At 38.6% G+C, this 19,413-nt stretch overlaps 1 protein-coding gene across 16 annotated transcripts in view; it reads right to left on the minus strand.

Annotated features, from left to right (window-relative positions):
- Positions 1-19,413, minus strand: part of ESRRG (estrogen related receptor gamma) — a 580,276-nt gene that overhangs the window by 9,647 nt on the left and 551,216 nt on the right. For all 16 annotated transcript variants that reach the window (XM_074351623.1, XM_045509508.2, XM_074351624.1 and 13 more), the window contains one exon: positions 6,208-6,477. In XM_074351623.1, coding sequence (XP_074207724.1) covers positions 6,208-6,477 — 270 coding nt within the window. The remainder of the gene's footprint in view (positions 1-6,207; positions 6,478-19,413) is intronic.

Genomic DNA, 19,413 nt, shown 5'->3' on the forward strand with positions numbered 1-19,413 from the left:
AACTTGGTGAAATTGATTACGGACCTCTGACCTCCAGAACCCTGGGAGAAACAATGTGTGCCGCTCAAAGCCACCACGTTGCAGTGGCTTGCTAGAGCAGCCAGAGGAAACAAATACACTCATTAAGTCACACATTTGGTTTGGGGTGGGGGGGCTGTGTTTTCTTAATCTATGTTTTAGTTCACATTAAAATGGTGAAAGAGATAGAGAGAGAGATGGGTAGTGAGAAAGCTGATGTAAAGGTCCCTTCTAGAAAGTAGTGAGTGGAGCAGAATTCCTATCAAGACTATGGAAGCACCCGGCAGAAACACCTAGGGAGCTGTTCACATATCAAGCAGGAGGTTGACTCAGAAGACCATCCAGGTCTTTTCCAGCCCAAGAAGTCATAATTCTAACATTGGAAATCATGATGATAACTCCGATTTTGTGCTTAACCATGGTGAGATAGGACTTTCGATTTTCTAGCTGTGCATTGACACACACACACACTTTTTTGGAGGCCTGGTTCCTCGGTTCTTGCTCGGGCTATCAGGCCTGCCTTCCCCTACATTTACACCAGCCCCAGGGTCACTCTCACACTGTATTTATATAAAATGTTAAACCACGGAGGACCCTCGTGGCCCATTCTTTCTTTCCCAGGCTCCCCTTTCAAATCGCAAGTTATTATTTGTTCTGTGTATCTGGCATAATCGAATTTCCCTGATGTTTTTTTTCTATAACCCTACATGTACCCAAGGCCTTCTCTCTCCCTCTGGTATCTTACCCTTTTCTAGAAGGTTCCTAACTCCTAGTGCTAAAAGTGGTAAAGACAACTATACTCAGGAAGTGAACGCTGATACCAGCTTGGGTGGTAAATATTTCAACCTTCCAGAACATCCTAAATGATCTGCACCATGATCTGCCCATGACCTTTTGTAACAGACTGCTTGTCATATTAAGACCCACAAAAGAAAACAGTGTTATATTATGTCAACTCCTAGGAGTAAAGCAATTTGCAGAAGATCTGATGTGCTGATTACGTAGGATGAAAGCACAGATTCCTGCAGCAAATATTTCCCATATTAGGTAAAGGCACCATGATCACGGAACATGTTAAGAAACATTCGAGAACCAGCTTTATTTTTAAATTTTGAATTATCATAATATGCATGAAACTTAAGAGTTGCATTAAATTAAAAAAAAACAAACTTACTCCCAAAAAGAGCATCCAAAACAAAATTAAAATAATCCAAACAGTGATGGCAGATCTGAGCCAAAACCAAAGAGAAGTAGACCAGGAGATAGAAAGGCATACTACTGATTTCTTATTTGCCTGATAGTATGAATTATGATTTGATCTGGGTAAAAGTTAAGAATAAATATCTACCTGCCACACAAAAAAACCTACCCATATTCATTTTTTACAAAATGCTATAATCTGGTAAACATTTTGTCTCCAATTCTTTTCGTTACTTTCCTGGTTGGTTTTACACTACTATAACTCCAAGAAGACAGAAAGATAAATGAACTTGGGAAAAAATTCTAAACTAAATTTGAAATACTAAATTAGGGTGGCAGATATGAAATTGCAGTGGCTAAAGTCTTATTTATTGACACTTTAAAGATATGGCATATACCTATTTGTGGAATAGAAATCGCTCATTGATAGCGAGGTTCAGAGGGTCCAACCCTCTGCCTCACTGTAGCCACACACCTTCATCAGATCCCTTCTATCCCTTGTACAATGATGCTGGACCTGTGTAACTAAAAGGCATGTTGTGGGAATCACACAAGCTTCCCCAGCAGAGGCCAAACAAATAAAAGAGAAATGTCTACACAAAGAGTCTAAAAAAGGCTAATCTCTTTGACCAATAGCTAAAACTATCTCCTGAGTATCAAACCAGCAAATTCAGTCAAAATTTTGGTAAAATTGTTTGAGAGCCCAGTAGACAGTAAAGAACTGAAGAGGTTTTTCACTAGTTATTTAGATCTGTGATGATGTTAATATCTCTCTATTACAAATTCAGCACAAGTACACACACACACCACACACAAAACATAAGACCAAACCACACAAAAAATATAAGACCAAACTCACCACCCTCTCTTAAAATTAACTGACATAAAAATTTTAGACCAGATAGGAGATATTAGATGGTATTTAATTCACCTGCCTCATTTTACAGAGCAAAAAACAGGTGTCTAAACCATGCATTCTCAAAGAAAGTGAAATTTGGAATTTTAAAATAGGAAAATGATCTCTTTTTTTAGGTAAATTGCATCTCTCTCTCTCTCTCTCTATATATATATATACACACACAGGACATAAACAGATATAAAGTATATTTGTGATATTAATATTTTGTTGGGGACTTATTAGGAAAAAAACATATCTAAAGAGCCTATCCTGAGAGAGTGATAATGAAAAAATATTAAGAAACACCAGTCCAAACTTGTATGAGGGCCCAAATAGGCCAATGAAACATGACCCCTGTTCTGGTCTCCAACAAGCAATCATACAGTTTTTATCCCCGGAAATCACACCACATTCTGCACATATACCATTTATCCTTGAGAATGAAATACTGTCATGATGGGGTATAATTACTAATGATTTTAAATTAATGACCAAAATATGATTTGTAGCTTTACTGCAAGAGATGCTATTATCCCAGTAATACTGTGTACAAGTAAAAGGAAAATCAAATTTTACACATGTGGATTCTATTTATTCTTGAAAATGGGTGGGGCTGGCAGGGCTGTAGGTTGGGGGGGTGGGGCGAGGGTGGTAACAGCTGGGATGGGAGGGGCAGCTATGGTGCTTGAAGGTCTCCCGACTTAAGCAAAAGAGAATGATCAGGCTAAAAGTAATTCTTAATCTTACACTGCTTTTAATCTCCCACTATATAAAAATGTATATAATACCCTGGGGCCAGTGGTAACAGTTTCAAACTAATTTTAGACATAAGAATCAACAGAACCAACTGAGGGCACCGAATCGCATGATACACGTTTACCCAAAATGCTTGTAGTAATATTTCACTATATTTTCCCAAAAAGACAGAAAAATTAATGATAGAATCATAGGATTCTCCCAAATGATTCTAGAGATCAGTCTAAACTTCTTGGTGTATATGTGAGAAAGCAGTGTTAAAACTGTGACCTAAATTTTCCTGTTTAAATTCAATCACACAGAGATGTATCAGGGATGTAATCCTGTTCAAGAGGTTGTTGGCACTCCAAAATAGAGAATTTTGTATGTATTTTACAAATTTTAAATGTATTTTAACTGAGGCTGTAAGTTTCTTAACTTTGTAGATGTCTGACTGAAACATTATGCTGTATACCAGAAATTGACACATTGTAAACTGACTATACTTCAATAAAAAAAATGCAAAAAAAAATTGGGACAATTACTTAGGGTTTTCAAGTATTTGAATGTGAGAATTAGACTATTAGCTCATGATAGATTGGTTTTTTGGGCAATATACCTGAAGATAGGGCATGGCTTCCTGGTGTTATAAATATTCCTGAATTCACATGTGACAGAAACAGAGCTACAAAAAATATGACAACCATTATCAAAAAGCCAATGCCCTGTTTCCCAAGCATAAGCACAACATTTATAATTATTGAATAAAGACAGATGTTTAAGATAAACTGGAATTTAGATTAATGAGACAATAGTTGCTAACATCTACAGCCATACAAGGAATGTGAGCTACTTCTATAAATAACACTAAAACAAATTTTTTTCCCCACAAAAAGACACTTACGTTAATCTGAAATTTCTAAACACTAAAAGAAAGTCTACAAGCTTTTGGGGTGTTTATGAAAAATATTCGAATATTTTCATATTGACATGTTTAGGAGTAGTTTAAGAAATGCTGGCTTGGAGCAAGATTGAATTTACAGCTTTATTGCTGTCCTTCAAATGATGGGTCAAAAAGAGGAAATAAAATAGCATCATAGTGGCAGTCTCAAATAAAGTGACTTTCTGAGTGGTTGACTCCAAGCTGAAATGCTGGGGCTTTGGACTGGAGGGCCACCTTTATACAACACAGAAGAGGTGGCACAATTTAGACATGAAAATAGTCCTTGAAGTACTTAATCCTTACTCCTTTATTATGGACTCTGATTCAATTACTTTTTCTTGGCATTAAGAAGCTGAAGAATATTAGAACATGAAGAAATTTCTGTGAAAAAGTGCTACAGAGTACTATGATAAGAGAAAAAGGAGAGGGTTCGTTGACTGTTTTTGGCTTAAAACAAGAAACAGTAAACTGACTAGTTCTTTAAAGACTTTCTAATCACCAGTCACTCCTTGAAAGTAGGTCACTTCCTCCCCCTAACAGCAGAGTATGTGGGATTCGAATATCTATATATCAAAATATTAATGATTATACTTCTAAACAACAGAGACAGAAATGCTGCTGCTAATTAATTCAGGTATTCTAAATTATAATCCATAGCCATAAAGTATGCATCTAACATCTAAAATGATAAAATTTTAGCAATTTTGATGATAAAGTTTTAGCATTGCTCAGCATTCATGATTAGTTAATAATTTAAAAAAGCAATTTGAGACACAAAAGATATAAAACGCCCTGGCTGCATTTTAAAAATAATTAACCAAGTAAATGTATCAAATTAGAATTGCTTATATGATTTCCAAATAAAAAGCCTTCCCAATCCCCTGCTGCAAAATCTTTCATCTAATTATGAGAGATGCTGCAATGTGATGTCCATGCAAACTAATACATTCTCAGAAAATTTCTATCCCATCTCCCACTTTGGCCTTTCAGAGAGCAGGGAAGGGGTTCCTGAAGGTTTGTGACAACAAAGCCATTTGTCATAAGGAATCATATTTTACAGTTTCACAGGGGAGCAGGAGAGAAGTGAATGGTGTGATGAGGAAGAGGACTACGCTTGCAATTAAAAGTGTGAAATGCTAAACTCCATTATGAAGACAAATAGGAAAGTACAACTTCATTGTTGAAAACAATTTCCCTCCCATCAGTCCAAGGATTCATGCATCAATATTGTAGATGAACTGTTAATTACAAAATCAATTAAAAATTATTTCTAAAAACAGTCACGCGTCCCTGGCTCTCAAGGGGGCAATTTGGGCAGAAGGTCTCATCTCACTAGGACCGCGCCAAATCACAAAGTCGTCATCCACAAGTAAGCAAAAGCAATCTGGTTTTTCATTTTTCAGCGCGGCTGAGCCCAGCCTGAGATTGATCGTCACATATGGCCCCAGAAAACAAACTGTCAATACCTTGAATGCTGCAGAATTTGAACAAATAGCCGTCCGCCCATTCAAGCCACTCATTGCATCCCATTTAACAGATTTTATTGACAGTTTCCTTCTTGTAATTAAAGGGAAAACTACTGGCCGGCAACCAAGATAAAGTTCAAAGATAGGGTCAAAACAAAAGCAGATGGAGGGGCACGGTGTGACTGTCAATGGTACATAGCATCAGAGCTTGTTATTGACATGCAGGTATCTAAAGATCAGCACGTCATTAAGGAGGGATCTATCCTGGACTTTATGCAAATGCTGAAAGAGACTTAAGACTACAATAAAGCATCGGGAGAGGCACAAAGGAGAAAACAACAAAGCACCAACGATTTTTACTTATCAGAGGTTGCTCCCTATTTTAATACATTTCAGTTCTAATGTAAAGACCATTTATTCTCATACCTCCTAACCCTTAATGCATAGGTAATACCTTTGAGGGAAACACTCCTTTGGCAGTATTTAACTTGTAGTGAATTCAAGAACAGAAGAAAACTGAGTATTCTATGATAACCAAAATGCAAAGCATCCCTAAATATACCAATGGCAAAATTTGCATTTTCAAGTGGAAAAAATGGTTTGTGTGTGTAACTCACGCTTATTTTCACTTGTGCAAACAAGACAATTTTGTCCTGAGAGGGTCCATTTCCACTACTTCTGCACAAGCTTTTGCTCTGCCATGGTTCAAGTTAGTCAATGAATTAGGTGATTAAAAGTGTCACAGCTTTCAATAAACAAGTAAAATAAATAATTCCCTTTTAATTAATTTTTTTCTACCTTTTCACTAAAAGCCAGAATGATTATAATTTTGCTGACTCGGACAGGATTCGCAACTGGATCTAGCAAATCCCTGAAGAAGAAGTTCAGGGAAGAGGTAAAACTGACATAATAGGAAAACATAACAACGGTCATGTCAATGTGCCGACCTGAATTAGCAAGCGCTATCGCTTTGAGGGTGACAAATTCTTCTTTCTCCAGCTTCATGCTCTTGTATTTCTTCACCAGCTGCAGGATGGCATTATTTAGGTCAAGAAGGCCTGCTAATTTGGACTGGTCTTCATCCATTATGTAATCATCTGCATAGACGAGTTCATCCTCAAAGGAAAGAGACCGGTACACAACACCAAGGATCAGAATTTCCATCCACGCACTCTGCAAAAGGCTCATCTGGTCGGCCAGGGACAGCGTGGAAAAGCCTGTATGACAAGAGGGGAAGAGCGAGTTACTTTAAAGCCATCATTTCATAACGCAACATCAGTTTCACATGGTAGTCGGCTTCTGCGTCGGCACTCAAAACTAGGCTGAGCTTTGATCAGCTGCTCTTAAAATTTCCCCTGGTCATTTTGCAAATGGCAAAGTAAAAGTCACAAACCAGCGTCAACTTGCTGGCATTTTCTCCAGGTTTTATAGACACAGCTGGGAGGGGAACGTCATGAAGAAGGAGGAGTTTTTTTTTTTTTTCTTCTTCCTTTCACTTGGAAAGGAAATATCATGTAATCTTTAAATATACTTGATTTCTGGCAGAAGTCTTTATAAATGTCTTATGGGAAGTCCAATATTCAACTACCTCATATCTAAAAACTACTATTGATAAACAATATAAAAGTAAAAAAAAAAAAAGACAAAAGTAAAGGAAAACAATTTAGGCCAGACAGTACAGAGTGCAATTTGGAACTATTTCTCTGTAATAGTCACAAGCCCAGTGAGTGCTGGGTATACTTACACCCAAAAGAGCCTTCTGAATTGGATATTTTGCTCCCACTGATATTTAGCATGAATTCCTTTTTAAAATGGTGATTATTGGTATAAAAAAGGCTGGAATACTTTGCAGCCTGGCCTCCTCACCCAATAGAAAAGCCACAATTTATTCTTTTTTTTTGTATATCTATCTATCTATCTATAGATATAGATATAGATATAGATATAGATAGATATATATATAGATATATAGTGAAGTATAGTCAGTTTACAATGTTGTGTCAATTTCTGGTGTACAGCACAATGCTTCAATCATACATGAAACATACATATATTTGTTTTCATATTCTTTTTCACTGTAGGCTACTACAGGATATTGAATAATGTTCCCTGTGCCATACAGTATGAACTTGTTGTTTATCTATTTTACATATATTAGTCAGTATCTGCAAATCTTGAACTCCCAACTTATCCCTTCCCACTCCCTTTCTCCCCTGGTAACCATAAGTTTGTTTTCTATGTCTGTGAGTCTGTTTTTGTTTTGTAAATAAGTTTGTTTGTCTTTTTTTAAGATTCTACATATAAATTGATATTATGTGGTATTTCTCTTTCTCGCTTACTTCACTTAGAATGACAATCTTCAGGTCTATCCATGCTGCTGCAAATGGCATTATTTTATCCTTTTTTATGGCTGAATAGTATTCTATTATATAAATATACCACAACTTCTTTATCCAGTCATCTGTCAATGGACATTTAAGTTGTTTCCATGTCTTGGCTATTATAAATAGTGCTGCTATGATCATTGGGGTGCATGTATCTTTTTGAATTAAGGTTCCCTCTAGATATATGCACAAGAGTGAGATTGCTGGATCATAAGATCCAGTTATTTAAAAAGTTAAATTTGGAGGCAATGAGGTATGGTGGGTAAGATACGAGCAGTGCCAGATCTTGAATTTAAATATGAGCTACTGGCTGTTTCACCTGGAGCAAGACAATGTACTTGTACTTTAATTTTTGTTTTGGGAAAATAGAAAATAAAACCCAGCAAAATGCTAATTGATAACATGCATTCCATAAGTATAGCTATATTATATATTACTTTTTATCTGAACAATCTGGATGACTGATTCAATTCTTTACAAAAATCTGGTCTGCATTTACACAAACATGCTGAAAGTCCCTTCTGAGTTTGAGAAAGCCCATGCAAAAAAAAAAAAAAAAAAGAAAAAGAAAAAGAAAAAGAAAATGTGGTTCAATAGGGAAAGATGAAGTAGTACAATTAAACCTATTGTGGAGTAAAGATATATTTATATCTCAAAGGGATTAAATCCAGATTCTAAAAGGAAGTCTTAGTGGAGATACCTGATGGTCAGCCACACATTTTTCCTAAAAAAGTAATGTTTCTTAAAACTTCACTTTCATTTTCAACGTTATGCCCAGGAATTCCAAAGGTGACCAACCATCTCTTTGGTCTTGAGGACAATGGTACCATGATTTAAGGTCCTGTCACCAGTAATTCTACGGAAGGAAGGAAATTTTAATAATGCAAGTTATAAAATCTATTTTTACTCCCTTCTAGACCCTCCTACCCAAATCATAAATGTCCACTGCCGCCAGCCTTCTTAAGCTCCTGCTCATGGTCATTGTTCTTGTCATTTTTATTCATAACAAACTGTTCGTATTCGGTGTGATATTAGCAACTACAGCATGACAGAGAAAAGGAAAGGATTTCCTGGCCTGTGGGAGAACACTAGTGGTTTGCCATTTGGCACCATTAACCACCAGTGTTTAATAAAATCATCAAGAGGGATTAGTCTGGCTTTTCTGAAGGGGTCTTAAGGCACATGTAAAAAGCACTTCTTTCATTGTTTATCTAGCCGCTTACATATTACTTAACTGATCTTTTGGACTGGCTAAGTCCTTTTTCCTCCTTTTTTTCCCATTCTTTTTTTGCAGGGGTCATTGCAATGTGGGGTTACATTAATAAATATCCTCTTAGAATTAGAGATATACACAGCTATAGAAAACAAACTTATGGTTACTGGGTGGTGGGGGGAGGGAGAGGAGAGGGATAAATGGGAAGTCTGAGATTTGCAGATACTAATACATAGATAAACAACAAGTTTATACTGTATAGCACAGGGAACTATATTCAGTATCTTGTAGTAACTTACGCTTAAAAAGAATATGAGAACAAATATATGTATGTTCCTATATGACTGAAGCATTGTGCTGTATGCCAGAAACTGACACAACATTGTAAACTGACTATACTTCAACCAAAATATATTTTAAAAAAGAATTAGAGATAGAAACACTTTGAAAGGGGATTCGAAAGAGGAAAGTCTTGATCTAATCCGAGCAGGTGTGGCTCCATTTGCTTTTGATTTTGAGAATGTTCTGCTTACAACCAATAAATAAATGAACCAACAATACTGGTCTTTTTTTCTACACTCCCATCCCCAGAAAAAGACGTAATGCAAATTCAAATAGCTAACTTAAGAAAAGGGACTCAGTAGGAATTTCTTTTGTAAATGAAACAGATGAAAAAATAAAGCCTCATCTTGAAAGTCATGAGCAAAGAGGGATGGGTATTTTCAGTTGGCTTTGGTTTTCTTGCTCCTTTTCCGGCTCCCAAGTAGCAGTTTTTTTTCTGCAGCAGCAGATGGACAGAGCGCATGGCCTGCAGCGCCTTCCTGTGACAGCCCTATTCTCCCCCCAGACACCACTGTTAGTAAATAGATTTACACATTCTCCAATCTCCACACATCTTTCTGCCGAATAATTAAAAGCAGGATGATTAGTTTATTGAGTGGAAGGAGGAACTTTTTTATTGAGGTCCATCCACGATTTTATCAGGGCCAGCACTTTTACGGTTGTCAGGAGGATGCAGGCATCCAATTTTTCTTATCTGCCTGATTAATACAAACGCTGTTTCAGGACGCATTAATTAACAGATACAAATCTACGTTCTCATGGAAGGATCAATACGGAGAAGAAAAGAGGCATCAATGTGAATTTAGTGCTGATGATGGAGAAGGCACGCTATCGACATTTACGTGCACGGAAACTTTAAAGTTGCACAGGGGCCCCTTTTGTCCCTGTGATTCACAAATTAACAATTTTTTTCAGCCATAACAACATTTCACACATTTCTTTGGGGTTTAATTAAGCAAGAAACAATAAAATTTCATTTTTTTTAGGTTGATCCTGCAATTTGATTCTCCTATGTGGATGACTCTGTGTGTGTGTGTGTGTGTGTGTGTGTGTGTGTGTGTGTATCCTTCCTATAAACGGAACTTTTCCCTTTACTTCTTAATGAAATAAAAAGAAGGAAAAGGGTAAAGAAAAGGTTCTCCTTTTTTGAGGGGGGTGTGTCGGGGAGCACATAAAAATGGATATAGCACAAAAGGTCTGCTTGATCGCCTTGAGTTTATTTCAAGCTGATTAGAGGGGGTGTAATTTTTGCAAAACCATAGGAAAAAGGACAACCCACACTTTGTGCAACATAAGCCTGGGCTTTTATCTCTTCTTGGTCTAGAAAGAGTGGAATCTCAACTCTTTAACCCTTTCCTACCACACCTATGCAATCAGGAAGCTGGCACAAAGACCTCTCCTGTCCAAATGCCTGGACAGCAGTTAAACAGCCTTGTTATGAGATGGCTGTGCTCACCTGGTCAGGAGGCTGAATGCATAATAGAGATGGTATTTCAATTCCTCAAGATTTTTCTCCCTGCCTTTTAGGAGTGTTAGCTCTATTTTTCACACATAAAGAGACATGGATGAAATATTTTTATCAGTACTCCTGAGCAAAGTATAAACACTTCAATGAACAAGATCTCAATGAAAATACATGTTTTAATAAACGGAGTCTAAGGAATTATCTATAAACACCGCTGGTCTATTGGCGCACCCATGTTTGTATCTAAATGATAGTTACCTTGTGTGCTCTTACTGGGCATTTGGTGGTGTTTTACAGCTGTGAGGCTACAAAGAAGAGGTCCTCATTGTCTATACCATTTAGCTATCTTTGGAGAGAAACCTCTTTCCCAAGTGAAATAAAATAATACTGCTTTGCAGTTGTGTTGTTTGAACTTCATGTTCTGTACATCCCGGGGTCTTAATCTTTGCTGTGTGACAGGTTATCGTGTTAAACGTTCAGCCGTATTACAGCTTTTTAAAATACACTAATACCGTGGCACATTTTTTTCCTCCCTAGCTATGGCCAATTCCATGCCTGTCACTGGCAACCCTGATCTCTCTTCGTGTCTGTCCCAGAGTCAGTGCCATTTAATGTATCTGGGGCATTCTGCTGGCAGAATGACTCTCTACCTTGACCCCCAGTTAAATAGCGTGTTTATCTGCAATACTGTGTGCTCCAAAATAAACCAGATGACAGTGGGAAATAGCATGATTTGGAAGAACTGAAAAGCTTCTCTCAAGAGGCAGGTATCCCTGAAGTAACAGGCTTGAAGAAAGCATGTTTTGTGCCAACCCTCTTGCCTTCTCCTACTGGAAACTTCAGAGGTTGACAGTGGTGCTATGGGCACTTGTCAAGCACTTTTATTTTATTTTATTTTTTAGCCTGGCAAACTGATGCACTTTGCAGTCAACTTACAAAAAAGGCTAAGCATTTGAAAGTGTGAAGGGCAAAAAATATCTGACGGCTAGTCTTCAAAAATACACTTTCATTTCAGAAGGCATAAATGTTTATTTCCCGAACAGAGTGTTGACAGAAATAGGCTGCAGTGAAGGCATTTGGGTTTAACCCCTGCTAGGCATGTTCTTCTCAGCTGCTCCCTTGAAACAGAGCAAGCCTTTTAAATCTTCAGGGTGTCTGTTAGTATCACATAAGCATGGCATCAACTTGCCCGCGCACGGTTTTCGAACTGTAGTTTCTCTGTCCCACCAAAAATGGACATTCTTCAACAAATAACATATGCTTAAGTTGTAATTGTGTCCTAATGACTCCCTGAGATCACAGATGAAGTGCACTGACAGAGGCTGAGGGAGCAATGAGGCATCAACTAGATTCTTTCTCTCCCATACAAAGAAACCTGGTGTTTACAGGAACTAGGGGAGCAAAGAAGAACAATGGGGCGAGGGTCTGGTCTTAGTTAGTAATAAATACACAGCTGCATCAGCCTGGTTAGAGATAAACTTACTCTCTATATTTAAGCCAGTTGCTCTTCTCATAGAAGAGCAGACTTATCTCTTGGTCTATGATTCACAAAACAACAACCCTCGGGCCTGCAGTGTGTGTGTGTGTGTGTGTGTGTGTGTGTGTGTGAGTGAGTGTGTGTGTGTGTACACAGACCCTTTTTCTCTGTTTTACTTCTCCTAGAGATGGACTCCAGGGACTAGAACTCAGTAGGGTTAGGGGCAAACAGCTACAGACGGCCAAGTACCAAAGTGAAAGCTGGATTATCTACCTGGTGCTGGTTTTATTTAGACTTTTTCTCTACAAAAGATGATAATTATTATCTCTTTATTACAACAGTATCTAAGCATTTGATACAATACCTACAATTCTGCCCTTTGACCCTTTATTCTTGGAGCCTGGTTTCAACAGTTCAGTTCAATCACAATCAGTTTGGGTGAAATGTAAGAATAACCGACAAAAATGGGATAGTTCCCTTTCTTGCCAATCTGAACATTTGCTTCAACATTTGTTGATCCCATAAGAAATCTGCTTCTTTAGTTCTGTTTTTCTACTCCATGCAGGGTTCACAGAGACTTTATAGAGATATCATTTTAAAATAGTGGTTTCACAGGACAAATGTGAAAATCTGAAAGACAGAACGCAGATTCAAAAATTGTATCTATGTGGCAGAACTCACCACCATCCCTACAACTTAGCAAATGATCTGCATAGTTGTGATAAACTAAAGAGGTGAAGAACAGAAATGGACAGGTAGGTAGTACCTACCATGCCAAGGCGGAATTATCACTATTCCTGGGCTTACAGGTTCGACTGGCCCCACAGGTTCGACTGGCCCCTGAGAGCTCGTGCTGATGATGTAAACGGCCAAACAAGCTTGCAGTTAACCCACTCACGGCCACTGAAATTGAAAACACACCCCCATGGCACCAGTGAAATGCTTTCTTTAGCAATTGCTTCTTGATAACCAGTCCAGCTTGCTAGAAAAAATCAGAAGTGTAACAGCAGTTGAGGAAAGACAGTCCCAGGTGGCAGTACAGAAAAGCCTCAAAATAATGACAGAGGTTTGTCTGTTTGTTTGTTGAGTGGGTGGTTTTCAACAATTGCCAACCCACTTTGAAAAAAAAGAACCAGGGGCAGACGAATGCAAAATAAGAACGCGGAGAACATCTCCACGGAGTGTACAGCTTCTCTTTGCAAACCGACCACCTCTGAAGGCCGACAGAGTTGCTGAAACAGTTCCCTTAGTCTTTCCCAAACTCCCTCTGACCTGCCCTCAACTCTACTTCTGTCCTTTCATCTAAGCCAAGAAGAAAGACAAATTGTTAGGGAGGTGGGGTGTGGAGGTGAGTGTGGGCTGAGCTGCTTTAAAGGACGGACATCTAATGGCTTTCTTTTCCTACAACCTGTATTTCATACGAGTTGAACACAAGAAAGTTCTGCCTGGAAAGCTCTCCATTTTGATGTGACTAAAATCTGTTTGGCCACAAAGAAAAAAAGGAAGGCAGCGCCATATAATATAGGACTCTTAAAAAAAAAAATTTGTAAGAGGGCATTTTCAATTTCACTTTGGGAGAAGATGGATACTGAGGAGGGAAAAGCATTGCTTTGAGGCTCCATTTCTGATTTGGAAGAAAAAGAAACTGCTTGAATCTGCCTTGCTCTCCCCAGCCACTGGTTGGACAGGTCAAGAAACTTCATCGTGTATTTACAGGGCACAGACCGCTGTCCCAGGAAAATTAGTCCAGCCTGGGCAACAGACATGCGGGCACTATCTTCTTCAGGAAATTCCCAGAGCCTGCATCAAGTTCAGTCTAACACTTGATTTAAAAATCAGGCCTCCAAAATAAACGCATGCTGACTCTGTCTTGAACTTTGGGGATCTGTAAGGCTGATAGACATGTCCACAGACTTTTAAAGAATATGTGGGAAGCTTTTAATGTCAAATACCCAAAAGCTAAGGGTATACTTCTATTGAGTGACAGACGAGGGAAGAGGCTAGCGTGAGGAGCAGTGACCTTGAGGTCTGGGGATCCGGGTTCTAGTTCCACCTGTGCTACAACCAGTGGCGTTAACTGGGCCCCTGCTGTAGGTTGAATCGCAGCCCCCCACAAGCTGCTGGGATCTTAACTCCTTGTTCTGTGAATGTGACCTTATTTGGAAATAGGGTCTTTGTGGATGATCAAGTTAATAAGATGAGTTCATGAGGGTGGATCCGAATCTAATGTGACTGTAACTTCATAAAAAGGGGGCAATTTAGACACAGAGACAGAGACAGACACAGAGGGAAAACGATGTGAAGATAAACAGGCTGGACACCACCTACAAGCCAAGGGATGCTGGAGGCTGCCTGAAGCTGAGAGAGAGGCATGCAACAGACACTCCCTCACAGCCCTCAAAAGGAATCGACTCTGGACGCTCTGACCTCAGACTTCCAACCTCAAGAACTGTGAGACAGCTGCTGAAGCCGCCCAGTGTGTGGTACTTTGTCACAGCAGCCCTGGCAAACTGGTACGGACCCACAGTTGACTCCTTATCTGTCAAACATGAAATGTGGACCAGACACCTCCATAGGGTCTTCAAGTCCCAGTGCCGCCTGATTCAGAACAGCGAGCTGAGAGCTACGCACATGAAGCACAAGGCCATGTGGGCCACAGGGAGCAGCTCAGACACAGGTCATCAGAGTGGGAGTGAGGAGACCCAGCCGAGGCTGTCACCTCTGCCGCCAACAAACCATGTGACTCACCTTCTCTGGTTCTTCCTTCCTCCTCTGGATAATAGGAAGCTGGGGAAAACGTTCCCACAGTTTGGGTCCAGCCCTGCATGATTAGGTTTCCACTGGTTCTACTATAACAAATTCAAACCAATGGATACTTAGTGCATCTATGAGAAGTGAAGCCCTGTGCTCAGAACCAATAGAACATACGACACAATCCCTGCCCTGGAAGATTTTACAATTCAGTAAAAGCAGATTAAAGCACAATAAAAAGAAGTAGGTGGGCCCCATAAAGAATGAGCAAAGTGAATATACATGCAGAGGAGGAAAGACCGGTGTTTGGTTGGACACATCCTCCCAAAGTTACCCATTACCTTCTCTCCTTTTCCCCCCCGTATGGTTTTGGTTCAGGCCTCCATCTTCTCTTTTGGGATAAAGGGATACCCAAATCCCTGTACATGGCATTTCCTTCTTCCAGCCTACCTGAGGCTATATGAGCATTCTTTTAAATATGAAATCTAACTATGTTATCCCACTGCTCAAAATGCTTTCTTGGCTTCCACTTCTCCTAAAGGACAAAACCAAAACTCTCTGGCACAGTATGAAATGTGTTTCACTATTTGGCGCTTCTCTCCCTTTCCTGCCACATTTCCTGAAACACCTTCCCGGTAAGTCCTCCATGTATGTCATCATGGTGACACGGTGAAAAGTCAGCCCACTCTGCCAACACCAGTGTCTACCCCCACAGCTCCACTAATTCCCAGATTAATAGCATCACCACCCCGCAGCTGTCTCACTCCTAGCCTTTTGGTGCTCTGTCACCAAGTTTTTTCTCTTTTATCAATGGGTTTTGGTTTTTTTTTTTTTTTTTTTTTTTTGCTTCTTTTGTTGTTGTTGTTTGCTTTATAAGGGGGAGGTAATTAGATTTATTTATTTATTTGTATTTGGAGGAGGTACTGGGGATTGAACCCAGGACCTTGTGCATGCTAAACATGCTCTCTACCACTTGGGCTATACCCACCCCCACTCTCTCTTTTTATTCCTGACACCGTGTGCATACACTCCTTCCCACCCCTACTGCCATTGTCATTGTTCCTGTGCAGCATCCAGGGGCCTTTAGAGTTGTAAGTTGTGAAACAGAGACATAAGCCAGTAAAGGAGAGGGTGTGATGATGTGCATCCTAAGAGCTACATCTGTATCCTTCCCAGTGGGTTTCCACGTTCTCTGGGCTCTTAATAGCAGAGAACGCCTCTTCCTTGCTCCTTGCTGTATCCCCAGCACTTCCAACAGTGCCCGCCACATAGCACATACTCAGTAAACAGGTACCAAATGAATGAATGGATACAAATCCCTTAACAACTCACTGACAGTCTCGGAATGGAAGGCGAGGAATGAAGACAGCATTCCAGATACCAGCTCCTCTACCCCCTAAAAATACCTGAATACATAACAAAAAAAGTTGCCTCATTTTTTTTTCATAATTCAACAACTGTTTATTAAGGCACCAATTATACATAAAGCTCTTTGCCTCTAAGTGCCTACAGAGTATACAGGATTTTCTTTGCAGCCACTTAAACTCTGATAAAGCCTGGCCTAAATTTTTCAACCTCAGCCAGTTCCTTTTTAATTTGTAATTAAAGTTGACGTTTTAATCATATGCCCTAACTGCCTTCTCCTATATTTACAAATCACTGTTCACAACTGACTCCATGATAACATCACAATGACTTTTTTATTATTTACAAGTATCTGTAATTAATTTCTCTACTCTACCTAGTTGTATAATTATTTTGACAATGTGTAAATTTATTATCTGGAGCTAGTATTTTAGTCCTTTCAAATCCTAACTTAGTTCAGGAATGAAAGAAAAAGCTCCCTGCTTCTATTTGCAGGAACAGAAATTAGTACGTCAACTATTTTTATATAAATTATTAGGAAATTCCAAAGCTAGTTTTGGTAAAGCCCGAGCAAATGATAAAGGCACTTTCTACACTTTAAAAAAAAAAAAAAAAAAAAGGCAAGCAGACTGATAAATCCTGTCTCTGTTTGTTTTTTTAATCATTATGGATTTCCTCGAAATCAAAAACTGCAAAGAAAAGGCAATGTCCTAAAAATGTGTTCGCCCACGGCAGCTATGGCACCTCCTTCTCAGGCCATTCTAGAACAATGGATTCTCACTAAGTAAATACTCACTTGTCAGAAGTATTTGCAACATGGCAGCCATGGGGCAGCAGCAAGGGAGTGAGGTGCCTTCCCACTCGAAGGCAGCAAATTAGACATTTACAAACAGTGAAGATGGTACTTGTCAGCTATGACCCTTCACTGTGTCTGTGCAAGTAGGTGCTAATGTAATTTAAGTGCCACTTACACATGTTTCAGGTTTATCAAACTGGTTTGTACATCCATTCTTACATAATAATTTTGAAGGGGGACCCTTTCCACCTGCTGTAGGAAACAGCATAGCTGGAGACGGCCCTATGCAAATATTCTGGGCAAGGGAAAGAGGATTCATTTAAGTTAAGAAAAAGCTGGGTTGCACATTGAGAAAATCAAGCAAGGGGCCACAAATATTTTTAAAAAGTCAGGTAAAAAGTTCACATTATTTGTGTGTGAACTTTGTTTTCCATTTTTTGGTACACACTTAGCTGAGAATTTGGATTTCTGGGCAAATTATGTCTCTTGGAGACCATGATTTTTCATTAAAAAATAGAGATACGGGAAGAAACACAAGAAGTTGAATTTTGCTAATATAAATGTTCAGATCAAATACATGTTTTTTTCACAATTGAAACTTTAGTAAACTAACCAGTAAGTTATTAATAAAGGACGTCATTTGTCAGAATTTAGCAAGAGATCAGTGTGTGTCTAATCCTCTACAGAACTGCTGGAGAAACAATCCCAAGTATAATTCTGGGTTAACTTTGTTTTTAAACAACAACAAATTATTGACTATTTTTTTTACTTTCCTTTACAATTTCTGATATTTGATTTTTAAACTGTTTCTGACACCGAAATGTATTTTAAATTAAAAAATGAGTCTTTGTGAGTTTTTCTTTTGCCCACCCATAAAATTTAATAAAAAAAAAAAAAAAAAAGATGAACCGCTTCTCTTGGGAACATTCAACCATTAATCTATAAATAGCAAGTTAGCCATGGCAACTTTATGTGTGACCCAACATAATACTCTGATATTGAAGAATCTAAAAGCATATTGTACACATTGGGTAAAATAAGAATAAGCTGTTATAGTGGATAAATATATATGTATTTATAAAAGTGTATATATATATATATAAAACTCAGTTATATATACACTATACTATATATATATATATATAAAAAACTACAAATATGTAAATATATATGATAAACTCACCCTAATCTGATTTTGGATTAAATGCTACCTATCCAAGGAAGGTAGGTGTTCAAAGTTTCTCCCAATGCACCTGCCTGCATTAATAAAAGCAAAGTTGCTGGCTTTAAGGCTCAGGGCATCTAGCCAAAGGAGTCTCTTAGTTACCATTTTCCTCTTTGCAAAGGCCACACTTACAGACACATGAGCACACAGAATGATGTTGAAATTGTGTAAACCTGGGTGATTTCACCTAAAAATCTGAAAATTTCATTTCAGCTAGCAAATTTTAAAAAATAAAATAAAATAGAGAATTGTGATCATCTTGCTTGCTTTCACTGAAATGACCAAGAACTGATTCTCTCTGGATCTCTAAGAGAAAATCACTCATAATTTCTATATTAATTTTATATAACATGCCTTCAAATCTTTTCAAATTTACCCCCTAATTGGTCCCTTGAAACAGAAACACAAATTCCAACAAAAGCACTAATTATTAGAGACTTGCTGTTTGTGGAATTAACATTAATATCCCCCTTTATCTCACTTTTACTACCTACAAGTAAAACAGGAAAAAAAAAAAAAAAAAAAAGAAAATCCTTCAGGTGTGCTTTTCTTGATTTTCCCCAGGTAGAAAGATACTATAACTCAGTGTCTCCAACATATGCCTTAGAAGGAGGAAAGGCAGAAAAAAAAAAAAATCAGGCGGTCTTCTGCATAAACCCAAGTTAAAGGATTTACAGCATAGGCCATTAAAAACAAAGTGTCATATGTATTCATGAAAGAATGCAGAAGAAATATGTTATCCATGAGATGCATGTCATAGATATGAAATTATAGCACACTGACCCTGAAACTCCACACTCAAATAATATTAGAAATCCTCACTATTGATGCTTAAAGACCTGGGCATAATTTGTGCTCTGGACAGCATGGAAAAACAGCTTCTCTGAATTTCTAGCTCTGAGAGTTCAGTTTAAAGTCAGACTCCCACACTATTTTTCTCTGGGGCTAATGAAGATCTGTTTACGAATATTTACTCCCAAGTTCACGGCTGGTGTTTGCTGGCTCAAGCAGAGCTAAGTCATTACGGCCTGGCATACGATCCGCTGGGAGGCTACCAGCTATCTTCTCATTGACAGTAGAGGCAACCCCTTCGATTCCTCTCTGCCTCCCCTTCCTCCTCTCTACACTGCCCCCA

This window comes from Camelus bactrianus, chromosome 23, assembly GCF_048773025.1.
Source record: "Camelus bactrianus isolate YW-2024 breed Bactrian camel chromosome 23, ASM4877302v1, whole genome shotgun sequence".
In the NCBI taxonomy this organism is placed as follows: Eukaryota; Metazoa; Chordata; class Mammalia; order Artiodactyla; family Camelidae; genus Camelus; species Camelus bactrianus.